This window comes from Dendrobates tinctorius, unplaced genomic scaffold (genome assembly GCF_039654945.1).
Source record: "Dendrobates tinctorius isolate UK_male_01 unplaced genomic scaffold, ASM3965494v1 ptg000162l, whole genome shotgun sequence".
Classification (NCBI taxonomy): Eukaryota; Metazoa; Chordata; class Amphibia; order Anura; family Dendrobatidae; genus Dendrobates; species Dendrobates tinctorius.
In genome coordinates, this window is record NW_027361829.1 from 16838926 (window position 1) to 16866595 (window position 27670).

General features: G+C 45.2%; 1 protein-coding gene across 3 annotated transcripts in view; it reads left to right on the top strand.

The window, feature by feature from the left end:
* Positions 1-27670, top strand: part of TERT (telomerase reverse transcriptase) — a 159899-nt gene that overhangs the window by 88715 nt on the left and 43514 nt on the right. For all 3 annotated transcript variants that reach the window (XR_012220872.1, XM_073549864.1, XM_073549865.1), the window contains exons 8-10: positions 2118-2203; positions 20791-20904; positions 22929-23000. Coding sequence is in view for 2 of the 3 variants with exons in the window: in XM_073549864.1 (XP_073405965.1) it covers positions 2118-2203; positions 20791-20904; positions 22929-23000 (272 nt within the window). In the remaining variant the exon portion in view is untranslated. The remainder of the gene's footprint in view (positions 1-2117; positions 2204-20790; positions 20905-22928; positions 23001-27670) is intronic.

Below are 27670 nucleotides of genomic sequence, written 5' to 3' on the forward strand. Positions count from 1 at the left end.
GTTACCTTGATGTGGTGGAGCAGCTTGGTGTACATTTTTTTGCGCAAAGAAACGTATCGACTAAATACCCTGTATTTGTTATCCAGCACTTGCTGATTACTGCCATTTTTTATTGCAGAGTATTTTTGCAAATCTGTCATTCTGTGTTTTCGTATTGTATCTCAGTTAGTGGGTGGTGTGAGCATTGTCTGATCGACGTGTTCACATTTGTGCATGTCACATGTGTGTTTTTAATCCGTTTTTTTTTTCCTTGTTTAGCATGGTTTGGGAGACCCCACCCCTCTCTTGTGTGACATGCACATAAGAGCTGTCTCAGACCACATGCCCATACTAGGGAGCGGCCTGTCTGAATCCTGTTCATATCAGACACTGTTCACATGTTCAGGTTTTTAATACATTAGATAGGGACTGCTTCGATAGGGGTTACCTTGACGTGGTGGAGCAGCTTGGTGTACATTTTTTTGCGCAAAGAAACGTATCGACTAAATACCCTGTACTTGTTATCCAGCACTTGCTGATTACTGCCATTTTTTATTGCAGAGTATTTTTGCAAATCTGTCATTCTGTGTTTTCTTGTTGTATCTCAGTTAGTGGGTGGTGTGAGCATTGTCTGATCGATGTGTTCACATTTCTGCATGTCACATGTGTGTTTTTAATCCCTTCAATGGCTTGTAGATTTCTGAATGTGTGGTAGGTAGGAGCGTGCTGGGGTGAGCGTGAAGGGGAGTATGTTGTGGTCAGAGAGGGGAAGCGGTGAGTTATTTAGGTAGGAGATTGAACAGAGTCAGACAAAGACCAAGTCAAGAGTGTTACCGTCTTTGTGTGTCTCAGATGTTGAGAGCTGTGAGAGGCCAAGAGAAGTGGTCAGTGATAGGAGCTGGAATGCAGATGTGGAAGTGAGGCTGTTAATGGGGATGTTGAAGTCTCCCAGGATAAGGGTTGATAGTTCTGAGGACATGAAGTGCGGCAGCCAGGCTGAGAAATGGTCAAGGAAGTGGATGGGTGAGCCTGGGGGCCGATTTATGACCACTACTCTGAGGGACAGAAGAGCCTGATGGTGTGGACCTCAAAAGAAGGGAATGAGTGATGGAACTGGGGGAATGACCTGGAAAATGCATTGTGGGGACAGGAGTATGCCGACTCCACCACCAAGTCTGTTTTTGGGTCTCAGAGAATGGGAGAATAGTAAGCCACCATGGGAAATGGCAGCAGGGGAGACAGTATCAGAATTCTGGATCCAGGTTTCAGTGAGGGCCAACAGATTCAGAGAGTTGTTCAGAAAGTAGTTGTGCAGGAAAGGAAGCTTGTTACATACAGACCGTGGATTCCAGAGGGCACAATTGAAAGAGGGAAATGAGGGAGTGCAAGTAATATTAATAAGATTATTATGGTTTCGATATGAGGTAGGGTAGGGATTGAGGTTGGGGATGGTGGACCGGGACTGGGGGAGATGTCCCCCGAAATCAGTAGGAGTAGGAAGATAGAGAAAGTAGTTATTGAAATTGTAGGAAGTTTTTTTTGTGCGATTTGTTTGGGCAAGATGGGCTGAGGTTTTGCAGGAAGGTGAGGAGTGCATGGGAGCTGAACATGGGAGAGGGAAGTATAGAGGGGCTGATGTGTATGAGTAGTGATGTAGGGGGGATGGGGCGGTGAATGTGGATGGTAAGGGAACACAGGAGTGTTTTGAATTTAAACACTGGTTGGCTCTTCTAAGTCTGTGAATGCTGCTTTAGTATACAGACAGGAAAGACCTAGTCTGACACCTTGCTTCATTATAGCCTTAGATTCCAGGGTAACCCTATCACCTGCCTTCAACACCATCTCTTAGTGCCGATTGTTGCAATGGTAACCTGGCTTCTAAAAAAAAAACCCCAGTCTTGTGTCGTACACTGAGAAAAAATTTCAAATTGTTTGAAAAGACAAATGAGAAAAAAATTGCTTTCACATTGTGAATCAGAATGATGCCTGGTAATTATTAGGCAAAACTGGTCTGGTCTTGAACTGGTTAAAGATGAAAAAAAAATGTCCGCTTTGATGGTCAGTAATCGTTGAATGTGCAGTACTATTAATTCCTCCTTGCTTATTGATAACCCGTTCCCACAATTCCTTATTTGTAGAGCCTTTATATGAATGAAAACTCGAGCAAACTGCTATCCTTCTTCCAACAAATAATCTTCAATCATATTCTGAGAATTAATGACCGGTAAGTGTGATGTGCTGCTTAGTTCTATATTTATATACAGTACATATCTTAGAATTACTTATAATACAATTATAGCTCTCTGAGAGCACAACCCAAAATTGCATAATGTAATATGGTTTTCTTGGGGACTTGTCCTCCTAAACATGATGGGCAAAGTGCATAATATATTGGAACCAAATATCGGGTCTGGAAAGAGAAGTGTTTTTTTTATCTCTGCTTGACTGACATGGTAAATTTGAGCTGTAGCTTAACCCCAAAGGGTGGTTTGCACGTTCATGACCGGGCCAACTTTTACAATTCTGACCACTGTCCCTTTATGAGGTAATAACTCTGAAACGCTTCCATGGATCCTGGTGATTCTGACATTGTTTTCTCGTGACATATTGTACTTCATGTTAGTTGTAAAATTTCATTCAAATAACTTGCGTTTATTTGTGAAAAAATGGAAATTTGGCGAAAATTTTGAAAATTTCGCAATTTTCCAACTTTGAATTTTTATGCCCTTAACCCCTTAAGCCCCAAGAGTGGTTTGCACGTTCATGACCGGGCCAGTTTTTACAATTCTGACCACTGTCCCTTTATGAGGTTATAACTCTGAAACGCTTCCATGGATCCCGGTGATTCTGACATTGTTTTCTCGTGACATATTGTACTTCATGTTAGTGGTAAAATTTCATTCATATAACTTGCGTTTATTTGTGAAAAAAAGCGGAAATTTGGCGAAAATGTTGAAAATTTCGCAATTTTCCAAATTTGAATTTTTATGCCCTTAAATCACAGAGATACGGCACACAAAAAACTTAATAAATAACATTTCCCACATGATTACTTTACATCAGCACAATTTTGGAACCAAAATTTTTTTTTATTAGGAAGTTATAAGGGTTAAAAATTGACCAGCGATTTCTCATTTTTGCAACACCATTTTATTTTTACGGACCACATCACATTTGAAGCCACTTTGAGGGGTCTATATGATAGAAAATACCCAAAAGTGACACCATTCTAAAAACTGCACCCCTTAAGGTGCTCAAAACCACATTCAAGAAGATTATTGTGCGTCACAGGAATTTTTTGAATATTTAAAAAAAAAATGAACATTTAACTTTTTTTCACAAAAAAAATACTTCAGGGTCAATTTTTTTTATTTTACCAAGGGTAACAGGAGAAATTGGACTGCAAAAGTTATTGTGCAATTTGTCCTGAGTACGCTGATTTGTGGGGGGGAACCACTGTTTCGGCGCATGGCAGACCTTAGAAGGGAAGGAGCGCCGTTTGACTTTTTCAATGCAAAATTGGTTGGAATTCAGATCGGACGCCATGTCGCTTTTGGAAAACCCCTGATGTACCAAAACAGTGGAAACCCCCCACAAATGACACCATTTTGGAAACTAGACCCCCCAAGGAACTTATCTAAATATGTGGTGAGAACTTTGAACCCCCAAGGGCTTCACAGAAGTTTATAACATACAGCCGTACAATTAAAAAATCATAATTTTTCCACAAAAATGATCTTTTCACCCTCAATTCTTATTTTTCCAAGGGTAACAGGACCCTAAAAGATATTGTGCAATTTGTCCAGAGTGCGCTGATACCCCACATGAGGGGGTAAACCACTATTTGGGCGCATGGCAGAGCTCGGAAGGGAAGCAGCGCCATTTGACATTTTTGGCTGGAATTGAGATCGGACACCATGTCGCGTTTGGAGAGCCCCTGATGTACCTAAACAGTGGAAACCCCCCACAAGTGACCCCATTTTGGAACCTAGACCCCCTAAGGAACTTATCTAGATGTGTGGTGAGCACTTTGAAACCCCAAGGGCTTCACAGAAATTTATAATGCCCAGGCATGAAAATAAAAAAATCGTATTTTTTCCACAAACATGATCAATTAGTCATGTTCGTTTGGAGAGCCCCTGATGTACCTAAACTATTGAAACTCCCCACAAGTAACCCCATTTTGGAAGCTAGACCCCCGACGGAAATTATCTAGATGTGTGATGAGCACTTTGAACCCCCAAGTGCTTCACAGAAGTTTATAATGCCTGGGCGTGAAAATAAAAAAATCATTTTTTTCCACAAAAATGATATTTTTGCCCCCAGTTTTTTATTTTCCTAAGGGTAACAGGAGAAATTGGACCCCAAAAGTTGTTTTGCAATTTGTCGAGTATGCTGATACCCCATATGTGGGGGTAAAACACTGTTTGGGTGCATGGCAGAGCTTGGAAGCGAAGGAGCACCATTTGACTTTTTCAACGCAGAATTGGCTAGAATTGAGATCAGACGCCATGTTGCATTTTGCAGAGCCCCTGATGTGCCCAAACAGTGGAAACCCCCCAATTATAACTCCAACCCTAACCCCAACACACCCCTAGCCCTAACCCTAATGGGAAAATGGAAATGAATACATTTTTTTTATTTTATTATTTTTCCCTAACTAAGGGGGTGATAACGGGGGGTTTGATTTACTATTTATGGCGGTTTTTATGTTTGGCAGCTGTCACACGCTAAAAGACGCTTTTTATTGTAAAAATAGTTTTTGCATCACCACATATTGAGAGTTATAATTTTTCCGTATTTTGACCCACCGAGTCATGTGAGGTCTTATTCTTTGCGGGACGAGTTGATGTTTTTATTGGTATCATGTTCGGGCACGTGACATTTTTTTGATCGCTTTTTATTCTGATTTTTGGGACGCGGAATGGACAAAATCCAGCGTTTCATGAATTTCTTTTGGGGGGGTGCGTTTACACCGTTCCGCGTGCGGTGAAATTGATAAAGCGGTTTTATTCTTCGGGTCAGTACGGTTACAGCGATACCTCATTTATGTCATTTTTTTATGTTTTGGCGGTTTTATGCAATGAAAACTATTTTATGTAAAAAATAATTATTTTTGCATCGCTTTATTCTGCGAGCTATAACTTTTTTATTTTTTTGCGGATGACACTGTATGGTGGCTCGTTTTTTGTGGGACAAGCTGACGTTTTCAGCGGTACCATGGATATTTATATGCGTATTTTTGATCGCGCGTTATTGCACTTTTTGTTCGGTGGTATGATAATAAATCATTATTTTTTGCTTCGTTTTTTATTTTTTAAGGGGTTCGCTAAAGGGGTTAACTAATGGGCCAGTTTTATAGGGCGGGTCGTTACGGACGCGGCGATACCAAATGTGTGTACTTTTAATTTTTTTTTTTTTTATTTTCAAAAAATGAATTTATTGGGGAAAATTTTTTTTTTTTTTTTTTTTACTAATTTATTTAGCGATTTTTAATTATTTTTACCTTTATTACATTATCCCAGGTGGGACATCACTGTCCTGTGACAGATCGCTGATCTGTCACATCACAGGCACTGCTCCAGACTTCCTCATGCCTGCGCTTTGCAGGCACTGAGTAAGCAGGCCCCCGAAGGTCCCCGTCGCCGGGGACCTGCAGGGATGGAGCCCCCCGCAGCAGCGCTGCACATTGCACTGCTGTGGGGGGGCTCAGGGAAGCACGGAGGGTGCCCCATCCCTGCCAATGCTTCCCTTTAACCCCTGGTACACCACGATCGTGTACATGGGGTTAACGTGTCGGGGGCGGTCCATGACTGCCCCTGACACATTGTGCCGCGTGTCAGCTGTGATAATCAGCTGACACCCGACAGCGATCAGCGGCGCTCACCATGTGAGCGCCGCTGGTCGCTATGACGTACTATCCCGTCCCTGGGAATTAAGTCCCAGGGCACATGGACGGGATAATACGTCTCATGGCTGAAAAGGGTTAAATCACAGAGATATGGCACACAAAAAACTTAATAACATTTCACATATGTTTACATTAGCACAATTTTAAAACAAAATTATTTTTTGTTAGGAAGTTATAAGGGTTAAAAGTTGACCAACAATTTCTCGTTTTTGCAACACCATTTTATTTTTACGGACCACATCACATTTTAAGTCACTTTGAGGGGCCTATACGATAGAAAATACCCAACAGTGACACCATTCTAAAAACTGCACCCCTCAAGGTGCTCAAAACCATATTCAAGAAGTTTATTAACCCTTCAGGTGCTTCACAGGAATTTTTTGAATATTTAAAAAAAAAAAATGAACATTTAACTTTCTCTCTCACCCATGACAGCACCACGGAGAGAGGGGGTCCGCCCATCAAGGACAGGAACCTACAGATAAAAAGACGGAACCTCTCCTCTGCCCCCCCCCCCAGTTGGGTTCCTATCCTTGATGGGTGACCCGTGGATCCTGAAGCAGCGGCAGCAGCAGCTTACCCTTGAAGAGGAGCCAGGGCCATCCCGTTCGCAGTCCTGGCAGCGGGGAGGCACCTGCCGCGGCGGGGTCGGTGCCTGAAGCCGCCACCGCTGTAGCCGAGGGGCTGTACAGGGTGATCAGGCGGGAGAGGACCGAGCCGCCGCTCCGGAAAGGAGAATGGGGCTGGGGGACGCCGGTACATGCGGGGGCAGCGCCGCGGTACAGAGTTGTACCAATATGACGCTGCCCCGGAAATGGAATGACGACTTCCGGGTCCCACGGTCGGCGCATGCGCATTACGTGCTCCCCGGGGGCACAGCGGGGCAGGCTGGGACAAGGAGGTGACGTCAGGGCCGGGAGATTTAAAAGAAGAACGCGGGATCTGCTCCTTGCTGGAAGCGTCCTGTAAACATGGTGGACAGCGACCAGCACGAGGAGCAGCCAATGCAGCAGTCCAGACACCACCATCGCCGGCAAAAAGAAAGGCGCGAGGGCCGGTCCAGTAGCCACTCCACGCAGCGGAGCAAGTCGACTGCGAGGAGCAAGTCGCCTTCTGTGGATCAGCCCGTGAGGGATCCGAATCCACCTCCCGAACCGGTACCTGCAACCGCGCATAATGGGGTAAGTGATCTACGTGAATGTCCCCCATTATAATAGACTTCATTCCCTTATTAGGGAAAGAAGAAAGAAAAAACAAAGAACAGGGAATGCCCCACATGTAGCAGGCCGCTACCAGCAGCTTGGGATAAAAAACTCTGCGACTCCTGCATACAGGAGGTTCTTTGTGATGAAACCCCGGATTACGCCTCAGATCTAAGAGCGGTAATCCGATTGGAGTTTCAAAGTGCCCTTTTATCCCTAAAACACAAAGAGAGGGGAAAGAAAAGGGACACAGTAGCTGCCTCCCAGTCAGAGGCCTCGACTTCAGACACCGACTCGTCATCCTCAGATGAGGAAACAGAAGGTTGTCATTGTTTTCCCCTGGATGAGGTAGATATGTTAGTAAAGGCAGTAAGGTCTACCATGGGGGTAGCAGACCCTCGGCCAGATAGATCAGTCCAGGACATAATGTTCGGGGGACTAAGCCAAAAGAGACGCAGAGTGTTTCCGCTAAACGAAAATGTACAGGGCCTGATAAAAAACGAATGGGAGAGACCAGATAGGAAGAACTCCACGGTTCCCTCCCTTAAAAGAAAATACCCTTTTGACGAAAAGGCGTCCATCCACGTCCTGGGACAAAGCCCTGATGTTAGACGTGGTGGTTGCCAAAGCCTCGAAAAAATTTGCACTCCCCTTTGAGGATATGGGTACTCTAAAGGACCCATTAGACAAGAAAGCGGATACTTTTCTCAAGGGCACTTGGGAATCAGCAGGAGGAAATCTTAGGCCAGTGATAGCGGCATCTTGTACCTCCAGAGCCCTCATGGTGTGGGTGGACCAACTAGAGAAACAGCTAAGGGAGGGTACACCCAGGGAGAAGATCCTGGAATCCATTCCCGTGATAAGGGGAACGGCGGCCTTCTTAGCCGACTCTTCGGCTGATTCGGTAAGGTTGTCATCCAAAACGGCAGCCCTGTCAAACGCAGCCTGAAGAACGCTGTGGCTTAAATATTGGCCTGGGGACTTACAGACTAAGATGAAACTATGTGCCATCCCTTGTGAAGGGAAATTCCTATTTGGAGAGACATTGGATGACATCCTCCAAAAGGCGGGGGATAAAAAGAAGGGACTCCCAAGTTTAGGCACTACAGGCTTTAAAAGGTCCTTTCGAAACAAAACGTTTTTTCAGAGGAGACCCCCGAGAGAACAGAAATGGGACGATAGGAGAGACAGGGGATTCTTCTTTGGTAACTCGTCCAGAGACAAAAGCCCTCCAAGTGACTGTTTGCCCAGGGTGGGAGGGAGGCTAAGCTTTTTTCTCCCAGCCTGGAGGAAAATATCGAACAACCCTTGGTTATTAAATCTGATAGGATCAGGGTTAAGGATAGACTTTCTCTCTCTCCCACCTCAAAAATATGTAGTGACCCCGCTAAGATCATCAGTAACAGAACAAGAAGCCCTCGAAAAAGAGGTCCTAAGCCTGTTGAACAAAAGAGTCCTCCAGGAGGTTCCCCCGCGGGAGAAAGGCAGAGGATTCTACTCGCCTCTCTTACTAGTAACCAAACCGGACGGTACCTTCCGGACAATTATAAATCTAAAGAGGCTGAACGATTATGTCAAAAACGAGAAATTCAAAATGAAGTCGATCAAGTCAACCATCAAAATTCTCTTTCCACATTGCTTCATGGTAGTATTAGACCTCAGCGATGCCTACTGTCACGTTCCCATCCACAAAGACTCCCGAGAATATCTCAGACTTGCGGTCTCCATAGGAGGCGAAATAAGGGAGTTTCAGTACAGGGCCCTGCCATTTGGGATTTCGGTAGCCCCGTGTATCTTCACGAAACTAGTGGCAGAGATGATGGCTCACTTAAGAGAACAAGATGTTTTAATAGTCCCATATCTGGACGACTTCTTAATAGCGAGCAACTCGGCCCAAAGATGCAGGGAACAGAGGGACAGAGTGATGGACACTCTAAAAAACCTCGGCTGGCTCGTAAACCTGAAAAAAATCAAGGCTGGAGCCCAGAAAAGTCCAGGAGTTCCTAGGCCTGACACTGGACTCAAACACCCAGGAGTGTTACCTGCCAGACCACAAAAAGGAGAGGATCGCTCAGATGGTAGCAAGAGCGACACGGAACCCTTCCATGACTCTAAGGAAAGCAATGTCACTATTAGGGTCCCTCTCCGCTTGCCTGCCGGCAGTCCAGTGGGCGCAGCTACATACGAGAGATCTCCAATGGGATGTTTTAGCCAACCAGTCAGTTTTAAGAGGTCACTTGGAAGGTTATGTCACACTAGACTCCAAAACTATTCGTTCCCTAGCTTGGTGGGGAAACAGAGAGAACCTATCCAAAGGGATTCCCTGGATGATAAAAGTCTCACACATAATCACGACGGATGCCAGTCCCAAGGGATGGGGAGCACATATGAGCAACAGGGTGGCTCAGGGGGAATGGGGAGGTCAGGAACTAGAAGCCTCCTCAAACCAAAAGGAACTGTTGGCAGTAGGCTACGCCCTAACACACTTTGTACCGATATTAAAGGGACATCATGTCCGCATATTTTCGGACAATCGAGTGACGGTGGCCTACATAAATCATCAGGGGGAACCAAGTCCCGAACACTAATGAACACATCCTCCGAAATATTCACGCTAGCCGAGAAAAACCTACTATCCCTATCTGCACTACACATAAGGGGAGCAGAAAACCAGACAGCAGACTTTCTAAGCCGCACCCAGCTACATCAAGGAAAGTGGGTTCTAAAACAGTCCATTTTTCAGAAAATCGTAAAAATGTGGGGAACCCCGGACATGGATCTGTTTGCCGACCACAAAAACAAAAAAGTGGAAGTATTTTGTTCCCTGGACCCCAGGGGGAATCCCCGGACCCTGGATGCTTTTATGCTTCCATGGACACAGGGCCTAATGTATGCCTTTCCGCCGCCCATTCTCATTCCGGCAGTCAGAAGGAAAGTCAGAGAAGACAGGGCATGAATGATACTAATAGCCCCGTTTTTGCCAAAAAGAACTTGGTTTTCCTGGCTGAGAATACTGTCAATAACCGACCACTGGGTTCTACCAGATCTCCCCGACCTTCTGTCCCAAGGTCCCGTGTTACACCCTCGGGCAGTGAACCTCCATTTAACAGCATGGAATTTGAAAGGGCACTGCAGAGGGGGTTCTCAGAAAACCTGGTTTCCACGCTACAAAAGAGTAGGAAACCGATCACAACCAGGGCCCATGGTAGAACTTGAAGGAAATTTCTGTCCAGCTCCGGGGTAAGGTTTCAGGATGGAGTACAAATTGACAAAATTCTCGAATTCCTGCAAAAAGGGTTAGAGCAGGGGCTGGCAACTAATACATTGAAGGTACAGATAGCGGCTCTAGGTGCCCTTTATAACCAGGATGTGGCAGGCAACCCTTGGGTGGCACGGTTTGAGGGCTGCAGCCAGGTCTAGACCAATAACCACCCAGAAAATACCATCATGGGATCTAAACCTAGTGTTGTCTGCACTAACAGGGCCCCCATTCCAGTCAGTACCCCTAAAAATCCTATCATTAAAGACTATACTTTTAGTAGCCCTAACATCCGCTCGCAGAGTGAGCGATATTCAAGCTTTGTCGGCAATACCCCCGTTCACTAAAATCCGAGACGATAGTCATATTAAAACCTGACTCAGCATACCTACCTAAGGTGTCGACACACTTCCATAGGTCCCAAGAAGTGGTCCTTCCTTCCTTCTGCCCAAACCCTAGGAATAGGGGAGATGAGAAATTTCACACCCTGGATGTGAAGAGGTGCCTAGTTCAGTACTTAGAGGCCACCAAGGGATGTAGGAAGGAAGGGTCTCTCTTTGTGTGTTTCCAGGGACCTCGGAAGGGACTAAAGGCATCCAAGAGTACCCTAGCAAGGTGGATACGGGATGCGATTGCCCTGGCATATTCATCCAGTGGGATTATCATCCTGGAGGGTTTAAAAGTTCACTCTACAAGGGCAATGGCGACCTCATGGGCAGAAAGATCAGAGGTATCAATAGAGCAGATCTGTAAGGCCTGGTCAACACCTTCTACCTTTTTCAGGCACTATCGCTTAGATCTAGCCTCTACGTCTGACCTGACCTTTGGGAGAAGGGTCCTTCAGGCGGTGGTCCCTCCCTAAGCTACCAATCTCTGAAATTCTCTCCGTGGTGCTGTCATGGGTGAGAGAGGATAGCTTAGTTACTCACCGATAACGGTGTTTCTCGGAACCCATGACAGCACCCGCTTATTTCTCCCCCTTCACATGTGTGGTGAGCACGAGTTAATGTGTGCAAAGGGTTTTTGTTAGACGCGGTGCTTCTCCATAATATGCAATATTATAATGTTATGTATATACTTTCGTTGTTAACTAACCGGGAGACCCTCTGATGCTCTGTAACCAACTGGGGGCGGAGGAGAGGTGCCGCCTTTTTATCTGTAGGTTCCTGTCCTTGATGGGCGGACCCCCTCTCTCCATGGTGCTGTCATGGGTTCCGATAAACACTGTTATCGGTGAGTAACTAAGCTATTTTTTCACAAAAAAATTACTTCAGGTCCAATTTTTTTATTTTATCAAGGGTAACAGGAGAAATTGGACTGCAAAAGTTATTGTACAATTTCTCCTGAGTACGCTGATACCTGATATGTGGGGGGGAACCACTGTTTCGGCGCATGGCAGAGCTCAGAAGGGAAGGAGCGTCGTTTGACTTTTTCAACGCAAAATTGGCTGGAATTCAGATCGGATGCCATGTCACGTTTGGAGAGCCCCTGATGTACCTAAACAGTGGAAACACCCCACAAGTGACACCATTTTGGAAACTAGACCCCCCAAGGGACTTATCTAGATATGTGGTGAGAACTTTGAACCCACAAGGGCTTCACAGAAGTTTATAACGTACAGCCGTACAATTAAAAAATCATATTTTTTCCACAAAAATGATCTTTTCACCCCAAATTTTTATTTTCCCAAGGGTAACAGGACCGTAAAAGTTATTGTGCAATTTGTGCTGAGTACGCTGATACCCCATATGTGGGTGTAAACGACTATTTGGGCGCATGGCAGAGCTCGGAAGGGAAGCAGGGCCATTTGACTTTTTTGGCTGGAATTGGGATTGGACGCCATGCCGCGTTTAGAAAGCCCCTGATGTGCCTAAACAGTGGAAACCCACGACAAATGACACCATTTTGGAAACTAGACTTCCCAGGAAACTTATCTAGATGTGTGGTGAGCACTTTGAACCCCCAAGGGCTTCATAGAAATTTATAATGCCCGGGCGTGAAAATAAAAAAAATCATATTTTTTCCACAAACATGATATTTTAGTCCCCAATTTTTTTTATTTTCCCAAGGGTAACAGGAGAAATTGGACCCCAAAAGTTGTTGTCCAATTTGTCATGAGTACGCTGATACCCCATATGTGGGAGGAAACTACTGTATGGGCACACGTCGGGGCTCGGAAGGGAAGTAGTGACGTTTTGGAATGCAGACTTTGATGGAATGGTCTGCGGGTGTCATGTTGCCTTTGGAGAGCCCCTGATGTACCTAAACAGTGGAAACCCCCCACAAGTGACCCCATTTTGGAAACTAGACCCCCTAAGGAACTTATCTAGATGTGTGGTGAGCACTTTGAACCCCCCCAGTGCTTCACAAAAGTTTATAACGCCCGGGCGTGAAAATAAAAAAAAAATATTTTTTTCCACAAAAATGATATTTTTGCCCCCAATTTTTTATTTTCCTAAGGGTAATGGAAGAAATTGAACCCCAAAAGTTTTTTTTGCAATTTGTCCTGAGTAGGCTGATACCCCATATGTGGGGGTAAAACACTGTTTGGGCACATGGCAGCGCTTGGAAGGGAAGGAGCACCATTTGACTTTTTCAACGCAGAATTGGCTGAAATTGAGATCAGACGCCATGTTGCATTTGGAGAGCACCTTATGTGCCCAAACAGTGGAAACCCCCCAATTCTAACTCCAACCCTAACCACAACACACCCCTAACCCTAATCTCAGCCCTAACCCTAGCCCTAACGGGAAAATTGAAATAAATACATTTTTTTAAAATTTTATTATTTTTCCCTAACTAAGGGGGTGATAACGGGGGGTTAGATTTACTATTTATAGCTGGTTTTTATGTTTGGCAGTTGTCACACGCTAAAAGACGCTTTTTATTGTAAAAATAGTTTTTGCATCACCACATTTTGAGAGCATAATTTTTCCATATTTTGATCCACCGAGTCTTGTGAGGTCTTATTTTTTGCGGGATGAGTTGACGTTTTTATTGGTTCCATTTTCGGGCACGTGACATTTTTTGTTCCCTTTTTATTCCAATTGTTTTGGACGCAGAATGAACAAAAAACAGCATTTCAAGAATTTCTTTTGGGGGGGTGCGTTTACACCGTTCCACGTGCGGTAAAATTGATAAGGCGGTTTTATTCTTCGGGTCAGTACGGTTACAGCGATACCTGATTTATGTCTTTTTTTATGTTTTGGCGCTTTTATGCAATGAAAACAATTTTATATAAAAAATAATTATTTTTGCATCACTTTATTCTGCGAGCTTTAACTTTTTTATTTTTTCGCTTATGACTCTGTATGGCTGCTCGTTTTTTGCGGAACAAGATGCCATTTTCAGCGGTACCATGGTTATTTATATCCATCTTTTTGATCGCGCGTTATTGCACTTTTTGTTCAGCGGTATGATGATAAAGCTTTATTTTTTGCTTCGTTTTTTATTTTTTAAGGGGTTCAATAAAGGGGTTAACTAGTGGCACAGTTTTATAGGGTGGGTCGTTACGGACGCGGCGATACCAAATATGTGTACTTTTACTTTTTTTTTTTTGTTTTTTTTTTTTATTTCCAAAAAATGAATTTATTAGGGAATTTTTTTTTTTTTTAATTTATTTAGCGATTTTTTTTATACATTATTTTTACACTTTTTTTTTTTTACTTTATTACAATGTCCCAGGTGGGACATAACTGTCATGTGACAGATCGCTGTGACAGATCAGCGATCTGTCACAGGCAGTGCAGAAGGCTTCCTCGTGCCTGCGCTTTGCAGGCACTGAGGAAGCCGGCTCCCTGCAGGCCCCCGAAGGTCCCCGCCGCCATTTTGGATCCGGGGACCTGCAGGGAAGGAGACCCCCGCAGCAGCAGCGCTGCACATTGCGCTGCTGTGTGGGTCGCAGGGAAGCACGGAGGGAGCCCCCTCCCGATGCTTCCCTAAACACCCGTTACACTGCGATCGTGTTTGATCGCAGTGTGCCAGGGGTTAATGTGTTGGAGGCGGTCCGTGACCGCCCCTGACACATAGTGCCGGGTGTCAGCTGTGATAATCAGCTGACACCCGGCCGCGATCAGTGGCGCTCACCACGTGGGCGCCGCTGATCGCTATGATGTACTATCCCGTCCCTGGGAATTAAGTCCCAGGGCACATGGACGGGATATATGGCAGAAAGGGGTTAACATTGTAGATCATAGACACAACTCACAGGAACTAGTTTTCTCGTAGCGACATGTGCAGATTGTAACACAACTAGCCAGCATTATAAATGGATTAGTTTACAATTGGATCACCGCTTCCCTCTTACTTTGTGACTTTTGGCAAATCTTCATCCCAATTCTACTGCATGCAGATAATGAATATATAAATATGGACAATATACTTTAGTCTCCGTACAGAATACTATGAACACCATTTTTGAGGGGAAAAATAAAACACTTAGGGTGTGTGCACATTGCGGTTTTTGCTGCGGATCCGCAGTGGATTTGGTCCTGCGGATCCGCAGCAGTTTCCATGCGGCTTACAGTACCATGTAAACTTATGGAAAACCAAATGTGCACATGCTGCGGAAAATTCTGCGTAGATTCGCTGCGGTTTATTTTCCGCAGCATGCCACTTCTTTTTTGCGGAACCGCAGCTGCATTCCTTTCCGGGACATACAAAAATCTCTCTCTCGGCAGCAAAAACCGCAACGTATGAACACACCCTTAGTGCTGCTTATAAAAAGTTGTAATAATTAATCTCGGACATGGCCCTGCGCTTAATCTGTTTTCAGTAGTAAAATCATTGTTTTTCTTGAATATGCAGTGCTGCTAAATTCTGTTATCCTCATAAAAAAAAAAGGTAAATTATACAGTGGGTATGGAAAGTATTCAGACCCTTTTAAATTTTTCACTCTTTATTTCATTGTAGCCATTTAGTAAATTCAAAGAAGTTCATTTTTTTCTCATTAATATACACTCTACACCCCTTCTTGACTGGGGAAAAAAAAGAAAAACTGAAATATCACATGGCCAGCTAGTACAGCCATGAATCTTCTTGAGAATGATGCAACAAGTTTTTCACACCTGTATTTAGGGATCCTCTGACATTCTTCCTTGCAGATACTCTCCAGTTCCGTCAGGTTGGATGGTGAACGATGGTGGGCAGCCGTCTTCACGTCTCTCCAGAGATGCTCAACTGGGTTTAGGTCAGGGCTCAGTCAAGAATGGTCACAGAGTTGTTCTGAAGCCACTCCTTTGTTATTTTAGCTGTGTGCTTAGGATCATTGTCTTGTTGGAAGGGAAACCTTCAGCCAAGTCTGAGGTCGAGAGCACTCTAGAAGAGGTTTTCATCCAGAATATCTCTGTACTTGGCCGCATTCATGTTTCCTTCAATTGCAACCAGTCGTCCTGTCTGCAGCTGAAAAGCTCCCATATAGCATGATGCTGCCACCACCATGCTTCACTGTTGGGATTGTATTAGGCAGGTGATGAGCAATGCCTGTTTTTCTCCACACATACCACTTAGAATTATCACCAAAAAGTTCTATCTTCGTCTCATCAGACCAGAGAATCATATTTCTCATAGTCTTGGAGTCCTTCATGTGTTTTTTAGCAAACTCTCTGCGGGCTTTCATATGTCTGGCACTGAGGCGAGGTTTCCGTCGGGCCACTCTGCCATAAAGACCCGACTGGTGGAGGGCTGCAGTGATAGTTGACTTTGTAGAACTTTCTCCCATCTCCCTAATGTAACTGTGGAGCTCAGCCACAGTGATCTTGGGATTCTTCTTTACCTCTCTCACCAAGGCTCTTCTCCCACGATTGTTCAGTTTGGCTGGATGGCAAGGTATAGGAAGAGTTCTGGTGGTCCCAAACTTCTTCCATTTAAGGATTATGGAGGCCACTGTGCTCTTGGGAACCTTGAATACTGCAGAATTTCTTTTGTGACCTTGGCCAGATCTATGTCTTGCCACAATTCTGTCTCTGACCTCCTTGGCCAGTTCTTTTGACCTCATGATTCTCATTTGGTCTGACATGCACTGAGGTCTTGTAAAGTATGTTCCTTTACAAATCAAGTCCTATCCGTTTAATTAAACCCAGATGGATGCCAATGAAGGAGTAGAACCATCTTGTTAGAGTGGCTGGTCTGGAGCCGGAAACTCCAGGAGTGGACCCTCTGCACCGTGGCACCGAGAGGCCCCTGGCGAGCTGCCAGGTGGAGCACAGGGACCGTTAGGAGCAGGCCCAGGGGTTCGAGTACCACGGTAGCCGGTACCGAGAGGGACGGCTCACAGGAGACATGGGTGGGTATGACTGAGGGACGGTACTGGATGCTAGGAACACCAGGTGTGTACACGGAAGTGCGCTAACTACAGGATAGTGCGAGACAGGTACACGTGAGCACATATGACGTGTGGCGAGTAATACGTCCGGAGGTAAACCAAGCAAGACGCGTGCAAGGAGCACGACAGAGTACAGAATGGAGCAGCAGTCGTGCCAGGAGGAGTATTAGAGTATAGGGACAGAGAGAGTGCCCGGAGGCACAGCCGAGCAAGAGACAGAGCACAAGATCCGAGTGGATGCCAGAGGGCACGGCTGAGCAAAGACTGAGTGGAAGTTCAGAAAGGGTGCCCTGGAGCACCAAGAACACAAGGCGGAACAGAGGACCTGAGTACAGCGAACAGCCTGGCAGAGTCACAGACATCCCAGCCAGGAAGCACAACAATAATCAGGGACCTCCCATAGGGGAAGGTAGCCTGATATAGCACATGACCATGACAGGTTCCGGGTCAGATCCTAGTCAGAAACCACATGACCACTACAGCTTCCGGGTCAGGTCCTCCATTACCATAGAGGGGACCGACCCGGAAATAGCACTGACAGGAGCAAGCGCAAACGTGACATGGAGGAGGAGCCCCGGGAATGAGAGCTGCGTGTGCGCACCCGACGGGAGCCCCCGAGGGACCACCGTACCGGAAGGAGTGACGTCAGGACCGAAACCCCGACTCCTGGTGAGCGCGGCATAACAGTACCCCCTCCTTTACGCCCCCTCTTTCTAGAACTGGAAAATAGCACCTTGACACTAGGAGCGGGATCCAGACACTTCCTAACTGCATGAGGACCAATCAAATCCAGAGTCTCAATACAAGAAAATTTGGTCTCCTGCCATACCCTGGAGAACTCCATGGACAGAGAGTCGGGGGCAGGTATGCCCGAGACAGGTCGAACCGGCAGAGGCACACCGAGATGCCTGGAGGGCGAAGTGCTGGTGCGGTTATCAGCCCTAAGAGGCAAGCTGTCGGAGAATGGTTGCTTGGGAACGTTCTTCTTGGCACAGGACGGACAAGCAGGCACAAAATCTTTGACATCCTGAGCAATAGACGGCCACCAGTAGTAGTGGGATAAACGGGAGAGTGTCCTCTTGACACCAACATGGCCGGCAACCGGAGAAGAATGTCTCCAGGATAATACACCTTTACAGTTACCTTTAGACACAAAGGTCTCCCCCGGGCACTGGGATGTCAACTTGATGGAAGCCACGGTAATTACCTTGGACCGGTTGCTTGACAGATGCGGAGACTGACTCTCAGCCCCCTTCTCGACAATGTCACACGTCACAGACCGGTTGCTTGACTGATGTGGAGACTGACACTCGACAATGTCAAACGTCCCAGACCGGATAGCGGACGGCAAACCTGTAACCGCCGAAGACGAGCAAGCAGGGTTCTTCGGATGAACGGACAGCAGGCAACTTTTTTGACAGGACGGTCCCCAACGGAGTATATCACCGGATTGCCAGTCCAGGGTCGGCCTGTGAGTTCGTAACCAAGGAAGACCAAGAAGAAGGGTATGAGCCAAAGTCGGCAATACGTGGAAGGAGATTCGCTCCCGATGACATGTGCCAATCTGCTACTCTACTTCCTCAGTGACCTGGTTAACGGTGTCCTGCAAGGGCTTACCGTCGACCGGAACTACCGACCTAGGGGTCTCCAGGGATCTGACAGAAATCTGAAACTTCTTAACTGCCTCGAGACTAATAAAGTTACCCACTGCACCAGAGTCCACAATAGCCTTCACAGTGCAACTCTTGGAACCGAAATTCAGGGACACAGGCACGGTAAGGGGTAAAGAGGAATCACATACACCAGAGGAGAGCTCGCTTACCCGTCCCAGGTGGAGAAACTTCCCCAGCCTCTTGGGACATGAGCGTAGGAAGTGGGAGACATCCCCACAATAGAAACAGAGCCCTTGTGCCTGCCTCTTCACACGACGCCTTTGAGCTATCTGGAGACGATCCACCTGCATAGACTCAGGTACCGGATCTACTGCAGATAACTCGGGTAACGGATGGGAAGAACTGCGTGTGGAGGAGAAGAGGCGGGAGGCCCCTCTCTCTCTGGCTGACTCACGGGTGCGCTCCTGGTAGCGCAAATCAATGCGTGTCGCAAGAGAGATGAGGTCCTCTAAAATGGTGGGAGTATCTCGGCCCGCCAGTTCGTCTTTGATCCGGCTGGACAGACCACGCCAAAAGGCCCCTACGAGGGCAACATTATTCCAACCAAGTTTGGAGGACAAGGTGCGAAAACATATTGCGTATTGTCCAACTGTTAGAGTACCTTGATGGAGATTAAAGAGTGACTCGGTGGTGGAAGCGAGGCGAACCGGCTTGTCAAACACCTTACGGAAGGTGTCCAAAAAGACAGAAAGCTGAGAGACGAGTGGGTCATCCCGCTCCCAAAGGGGATTAACCCATGCAAGGGCCTTCCCCTCTAAGTGAGAAACTATAAATGCTATTTTAGCACGATCGGTGGGGTAATGCTGCGGCAAAAACTCAAAATGCAAACGACACGGATTCAAAAACCCGCGACACAACACAGAGTCACCACCATACCGAGGTGGCTTACATAAGCGCGGTAGCGAAAGAGGAACCATGGCCTGGGCAGAATCAGATTGTATAGATAGGAGCCGATTATCTACCGACGACATATAGTTGAGGATCTGGGCCTGGGGGTCGCGTTGCTGCGTGAGTTCCTGCTTGAGACTGGCCAACTGGGCAGCATTCCCAGGCTCAGAGGACTGTAAGGCAGATAAACAGGACTCCATGGACTTGAGAAATAACATAATTCTAGTTTGGTTTTCCCAGAGGAACGCCAGGTCCTTTTGGACGGAAGCCGTAGTACCAGCGGGGTCCATGGCCTGATTATACTGTTAGAGTGGATGGTATGGAGCCGGCTGAGCAAAGACTGAGCGGAATGGAAGTTCAGAAAGGGTGCCCTGGAGCATCAAGAACACAAGGCGGAACAGAGGACCTGAGTACAGCGAACAGCCTGGCAGAGACACAGACATCCCAGCCAGGAAGCACAACAATAATCAGGCACCTCCCATAGGGGAAGGTAGCCTGATATAGCACATGACCATGACTGGTTCCGGGTCAGATCCTAGCCAGAAAGCACATGACCACTACAGCTTCCAGGTCAGGTCCTCCATTACCATAGAGGGGTACTGACAGGAGCGCGCAAGCGCAAACGTGACATGGAGGAGGAGCCCCGGGGACGAGAGCTGTGTGTGCGCACCCGAGGGACCGCCGTATCGGAGGGAGTGACGTCGGGACCGAAGGTCCGCCTCCTGGTGAGCGCGGCATAACACATCTCAAGGAGGATCACAAGGAAATGGACAGCATGTGACTTAAATATGAGTGTCTGAGCAAAAGGTCTGAATACTTATGACCATGTGATATTTTTCTGTTTTTTTTTTAATAAATTTGCAAACATTTCTACATGTCCGTTTTTTTTTCAGTCAAGATGGGGTGCAGAGTGTACATTAATGAGGAAAAAAAAAAAACTTTTTTGAATTTACCAAATGACTGCAATGAAAGAAAGAGTGAAAAATGTAAAGGGGTCTGAATACATTCCAGTCCCACTTTATGCTGGTTTTAATTGCAATTTTAGAAATAAATTCTTAAACTAAAAAATGTAATTGATCTGGAAATACCTTAACTTGGCAACTGAAGCTCATTTTTTTCTTGTGATATTATCACTGTTGTAAATGAGCATGGCAGTCATTCTGATTCACTATGAGAAAGCTGTCTTGCCAAGTAAGACTGGGTTTCGTGCCACTTGAGACCGAGTAAAGGAGGCAGAGTGTATCTGTCAGGCTGACTAGCAGCAAGCCAAGCGCAATGTGCATTGTGCTCAGACTGGAGGCACACAGACCGCATCATTAGCAGCCCAAAATCTCTTATAGACCCTTCCACAATAACCTGCAGCCATGCTGTGCACCTCCTAATCTGTCAGGAGCTCTGTGCACCATGCACATGATCAGGTTTGCTGCTAGACAGACAGGATTTTCTCCTGAATAAAATGTGAAACAATTTCTATATAAAGGTATTTAGGAATTATGACTTTTTTCTTTTCCTGTAAATCTTTATAATGCCAATTTAATTGTTTTTTTTCTTTTCAGGTATTATATGCAGTGTTGTGGAATACCCCAGGGATCCATGTTGTCAGCATTACTTTGTAGCTTGTGCTACGGTGATATGGAAAATAAGTTGTTCTGTGGAATACAAGAGAATGGGTATGTAGTGTGTTATAGATAACATTTACTCTGAAAAGCAAGAAGCCCATGTATTAGCATGGAATAGTGGTTGCGGGTTAGCAATTCAAGAGCAGTGATTTCTACCTGCTGAATAGGTGAATTGTGCAAGTCAGTTTTAATGCCATTATGGACGCCTAGCAAACAGTGAACACAGTATCATTACTTTAAAGGGAATCAGCAGGTTTTGGCTAGCTAATCTGAGAGCAGCATGATGTAGGCAAAGAATTTGTATGCTCTCCCCATGTTTGTCTGGGTTTCCTCTGGGTTCTCCGGTTTCCTCCCACGCTCAAAACACATACTGATAGGGAATCTATATTGCGGGCCCCAGTGAAGACAGCTATGGAATTGATGGCACTAAGTAAGTGTGTAAAATAAACTAATAAACACTTAAATTACTGTTCTGACCTAATCATAGCTTTTGTATTTAGCAATGAAGCAGAGCTGAGGAAGCTAACTCTGCCATAGACAATGAGGGGCTTATCACAGGAGGGAGCTTGTTGGACCAGGAGGCAGGCATCTGCTCAAGTCACAGCAATGATAAGCTCCTGGTGGTGAAACAATCATTGGAAGCAAACAGCACAAGCTTGATAAGGGCGGCCTAGCTGAAATCTGTGTTTTACCCCTACAGCATGCGCTCTTCAGCTTACAGTTGTGCTCAAAAGTTTATATACCCCGGCAGAATTTTTGCTTTCTTGGCTTTTTGTTAGAGAATATGAATGATAACACCAAAACTTTTTCTCCACTCATGGTTAGTGGTTGGGTGAAACCATTTATTGTCAAACTACTGTGTTTTCTCTTTTTAAATCATAATGAAAACCCAAAACATCCAAATGACCCTGATCAAAAGTTCACATACCCTGGTGATTTTGGCCTGGTAACATGCACAGAAGTTGACACAAATGGGTTTGACTGGCTACTAAATGTAACAGCCTCCACTATGCAGCCCATTTTACTTCATTTTCTTCCTTATTGTACATCTTGAAACATCCACACACTAGTTTTCGGAGAGTCCAGTATTTCAACCGATGTTGTTTGTGGGTTTTTCTTTGCATCCCGAACAATTTTCTTGGCATTTGTCACAGGTGAGGATTGTACCTTTAGTAGCCATTCAAACCCATTTGTGTGAACATCTGTGCATGTTATAAGGCCAAAATCGCCAGGGTATGTAAACTTTAGATCAGGGTCATTTGGATGTTTTGAATTTTCATTAGGATTTAAAAAGAGAAAACACAGTAGTTTGACAAGAAATGGCTTCACCCAGTCACTAACCATGAGTGAAGAAAAAGTTTTGGTGTTATCAGTCATATTCTTTGAAAAAAGGCCAAGGAAACAAAAATTCTGCCAAGATATGTAAACTTTTGAGCACAACTGTATATAGCAAAAACCTGTTGACAGATTCCCTTTAAGCGATCATGACACGACTGTTGCCAATATGTACGTTATATGGATACGGATGCATATGCTCAATTTCTGTAGCTAACGTAAATGTGAATTGAGGGGTTGGTCAAATGTTATTGTCTGCCCTGATACTCCAGGGTGTGTTAGGATACCCCCATTCTCCAAATACTGTGCATGAGCATCAGACACTTATGGCATTAAAAAATTCACTACTAACGTACCTTATGATAAAATTTCAATAACCACCTTATGATAAAATTTCAATAACCAATACTGAGCTGTTAATTCCTTGTTATAGGAGTGTTAACATTGCAATAATTACTGCAGTGTCTTTTTACTTGTCCTACGGCGGTGGTGTGTCATACATTCATGTGCCCGCCACTCGCACACCTCAACAGTGATGTCTACATGTATGGTACGTGACCGCTGAGGTCAGTGATTGCTGTCTGCAGTTATGTGAACGTGAACAAGTAAACATTTGCAAAAACTACTGGGGCAATGGAGCTGGTTGGGTTGGAGGATTTTACAGAAAGGTTATGTAACTTGTTAGTCAACATGCCCATAGATTTAAACTTCTATAATGTTACGCTTTTTGCATATTGCAGCATTTTCCTGAGACTTATTGACGATTTCCTGCTGGTAACACCGCACTTAAATGAAGCAAAACGATTTTTAAGGTATGTTGTTAAAATCCGCAAAAAAGGCACAGGTTAAAGAAATGTGAACATTAGTTTCAGGACTCCAGATGGTAACTACAGTTGTGCTCAAAAGTTTACATACCCCGGCAGAATTTTTGCTTTCTTGGCCTTTTTTCAGAGAATATGAATGATAACACCAAAACTTTTTCTCCACTCAGTTAATGGTTGGGTTAAGCCATTTATTGTCAAAGTACTCTGTTTTCTCTTTTTAAATCATCATCGAAATGACCCTGATCAAAAGTTCACATACCCAGTTTCTTAATATCGTGTACTTTCCTCTCTAACATCAATGACGGTTTGAAGTCTTTTGTGTTAGTTGTGGATGAGGTTCTTTATTTTCTCAGATGGTAAAGCTGCCCACTCTTCTTGGCAAAAGCCTCCAGTTCCTGCAAATTCCTGGGCTGTCTAGCACGCAGCTTGAGATCTCTCCAGAGTGGCTCAATGATATTGAGGTCAGGAGCCTGAGATGGGCACTCCAAAATCTTCACTTTGTTCTGCTGTAGCCAATGACAGGTCGACATGGCTTTGTGTTTTGAATCGTTGTCATGTTGGAACATCCAAGTACGTGCCATGCGCAGCTTCCGGGCTGATGATTGCAAATTTGCCTCCAGTATTTGCAGATATCGTGCTGCATTCATCTTTTATTCAACTTTGACCAAGTTTCCTGTGCTTTTGTAGCGCACACATCCTCAAAACATCAGCGATCCACCCCCGTGCTTTACAGTAGGAATGGTGTTCCTTTCGTCATAGGCCTTGTTGACCTCTTTCCAAATGTAACATTTATGGTTGTGGCCAAAAAGTTAAATTTTTGTCTCATCACTCCAAATGACCTTGTTCCAGAAGTTTTGAGGCTTGTCTCTGTGCTGTTTTGCGTATTGTAGGCGAGATACTTTGTGACATTTGCACAATAATGGCTTTCTTCTGGCGACTCGACCATGCAGGAAGGACGTGGCTATTCTTCACAGTCTGACCGTGCCCTCCAGGGCTGAAGCTGGTGGGGCCAGCTCACCTCAGATGGCACCTTTTGTCTGAGGTGTTAGATCTTCTTATATGCCCCCAATTTCACCGGGTAATGCTACTGACCTTTTATCCACTGCGGAGTGTAAATCTCTATTCATGATTAGAAATTGGGACGATACCGTTGTCAGAGCAGCAGATAAAGGAGGCAATACGGTCCTACTATCTAGAGGTTATTATTTAGAAGAGGCATACAGGCAGCTATCTGATACCCATACCTATTTAACACTACGACATGATCCAACCAATAGTTACAAGAATGAATTGCGTACATTTCTTAGAAAACAGGTTGAGAGGGGAATTCTTTCCCGCAAAAAAAGCCGAAAAATTATTGCCAGAATTCCCCCGTAGACCACATTGGTATCATATACCTAAAATCCACAAGTCCGTGTCCCGCCCTCCAGGACGCCCCATTGTATCTGGGATAGGGTCACTCACTGAACCCCTATCCCAGTACATGGACTGGTTGCTCCACCCTCTGTTGAAAAAGGTCCCATCTTATGTGAAACACACAAATTAATTTCTGGATGCCATGCGAGATTTGACTGACAGGATGGCTTTTCACTCGTCTCAATAGACATGGAAAGCCTCTTTACCAGAATTCCACAGGTAGAGGGGGTAGAAGCTATCAGAGTGGCATTATCAAGCACAGGTAAAAGCGGGGACTTTATTGACTTTGTGTGTGAGAGGATTCAATTTATCTTAAAACACAATTCTTTCAAGTTCTTGGATACTTTTGTATCTTCAATGGCTGGGTACTGCAATGGGTACCCCCATTGCATGTACATTTACGAATTTATTTCTTGCAATATTCGAAGAGAAATATGTATACTCCCTGGAGAATCCCTTCTTGAAGTATATCAGGTTTTATCTTAATTCGTGGATGACCTCTTCATGGTGTGGTGTCTATCTCGGGATTCATTCCAGAAATTTGTGGAACACTTGAATGTATCGAACACCATGAACAATGGGGTTCACTTCCAAATTTGGAGGTTCGCGGTTGGAATTCTTGGATATGCAGGTAACAGTGGATCAGTGTTCCGGTAGCCTTCTTCCACAAATTCTTTATTACACTTTGACAGTGCCCACCTTCTGCATATTAAAAAATCTTTGCCATGCAGCCAGTTTCTGAGGTTAAAGAGGATTAATAGTAACCCAAAACTATATAAGGAATAATCTTTAGATTTATATAGGAGGTTTTTGGATAGGGAATAGCCTAGATCATTGTTGGATGCAGCTCTTAACAGAGCTAACTTCCCTTCTCCCCCTCCATCTACTTCCCCCAATCCAATCGGGCAAATGCAATAATGAACAATATGGATGATATGTTGGTTTTTCTGTGACCACCAAAACGGGTTTTTATTGTGTTTTGAAGAGATTTCATGTAACTGTTTGTATAGTTGTTCATCTAGAATAAGTGGGTGGATTGATGTCTCCATTCGCCAGGATGATGTCAGAAGTGGGGAGGTTCTGTACCATTGCTTATAAATGTGTCCCGTCACTTGCTTTCCAGCTAGGACCCGTAGAAGCGCATCCCAGCGTGAAACGATCGTCGTCTGATGTGTCTCCACACAGAACTCTCCTGCCCCTGTTTTTTAATATGAATCCGAATAAAGGACATTTTACTGAGACGGTGATTGCAACCCTCATTTTTTCCTTTGGACATAGACAATTCTTATTACATCTTTTTGTATCCCTTTCCTGTTTTATACAGATCAACTACCTTTTCTTGTAAATCCGTTGACAATTCTGTTGCTTTCCCCATGACTCAAAATCCAGTTTCAAGATGCAAGAGTCTGTTTAGATCCTAGAAACTCACTCAGCATTTATGCACACGCAGTGATTACAAGCATACACGTCACAGGTGGGGATGTTACCTTTAGTAGTCATTCAAACCCATTTGTGTCAACTTCTGTGCATGTTATCAGGCCAAAATCACCAGGGTATTTGACCTTTAGATCAGGGTCATTTGGATGTTTTGGGTTGTGTGGTGCAGTGAAAGGTGTAGTGCTGGATGGAAGATATATTTCTCCCAGCAGGATAAAATTTAGCCTGGATTTTCCCTAAGTCTCTGGGTTTTCGAGGCAACACCTGACATATTCAGCTGCAGCAATCAAACCTGTATAAGCCAGTTAGTGGGGGAATCTGTGTGTGAGGAGCTACGCTGGCGTTATCCTGGATTTGTATTGTTTGTCTGGTTACACTTGCTGCAAAGATTTGCGACAAGACTCATAGCAACCCTGGGAATGGCACCTGGCGGTCGCCGGTGGCTAGCACCTTACCACGTCACTAGCAGTGACCAGGCGGCCGCTCAGTTTAGCCCGTCCATGAACCTGGTGGCCCAGAGGAAGAAGTGCTGGCGGTAGGGGTAACCTCCCCTTCGGTGGAGGAGGGGGTAAATTCGCCCATAGAATTGTTGGCCGGAGATGTGGAAGACTTGCCGCAGGGACCTGAATTGTCAGATTTAAATGTCTCTGGTGGCAATTTTGGTACGGCACAACTCCTAGACTCTACTTTGGTTCTAGCCAGGGGAAATGTGCTGTTTATTAACGGGGAACCCCAACAACCTGGGGCAGCCACAGTGTTGGCACGCTTTGAGGTGAACTGAGACCTATTTTAACAAGTCGAGAAAATACGTGGGGAAATAGTAGAGCAATTACTGGTACCTCAGGCATATTGTAGGCTGGTAATGGGCCTAGCACATGCGCATATACTCGGTGGGCATTTGGGCCAAAAGAAAACCCTAGACCAAATTTTGCAGCGGTTTTACTGGCTAGGTGTCCATGAAGAAGTCAAGCGGTATTATAGTTCCTGTCCAGTGTGCCAGGTAACCAGTCCCCAGCCATACTTTTGGAGTCCTTTGGTGCCTCTACCGATTATAGAGGTACCTTTCAAAAGAGTGGCAAAGGATCTGATCGGTCCTGTCAATAGATCAGCAAGTGGACACCAACACATCCTGGTAGTTCTTGATTATGTCACCCGGTATCCTGAGGCAGTTCCGCTGCCCCACACGTCAGCTAAACTCATAGCAAAACAACTCATGGGTATGTTTTCTCAGGTAGGGGATTCCTCATGAGATTTTAACAGACCAGTGAACCCCTTTATGTTCAAAAATTATGAAGAACTATGCTGCTTGTTAAATGTTAAACAGTTGCGCACATCAGTCTATCATTCCCAAACAGATGGCCTGGTAGAAAGGTTCAATACGATGATAAAGAGCATGCTGAAAAAAAGCTGTCTCCAATGATGGGAAAGATTGGGATCTCTTACTGCCTTATTTATTGTTTGCAGTGCAGGAGGTGCCCCGGGCATCTACGGGGTTCTCGCCTTTTGAACTACTGTATGGCAGACATCCCCGAGGCTTACTCAATATAGCCTAAGAGGCTTGTGAGAACCAACACCCCACAAGAGTGTAATAGAACATGCTGCAAAAATGCAGGAAAGAATGGAGACAGTCCTACCACTGGTCCGGAAACATATGGAGGCAGCACAATGGTCTCAGAGTCGGGTCTATAACTGTGAGTCTCGATTAAGAACCTTTAGTCTTGGGGATCTGGTGTTAGTACTTGTGCCTACGGTAGATTGCAAATTTCTTGCAAGGTGGCAGGGGCCCTATGAGATAATGGAGAAGG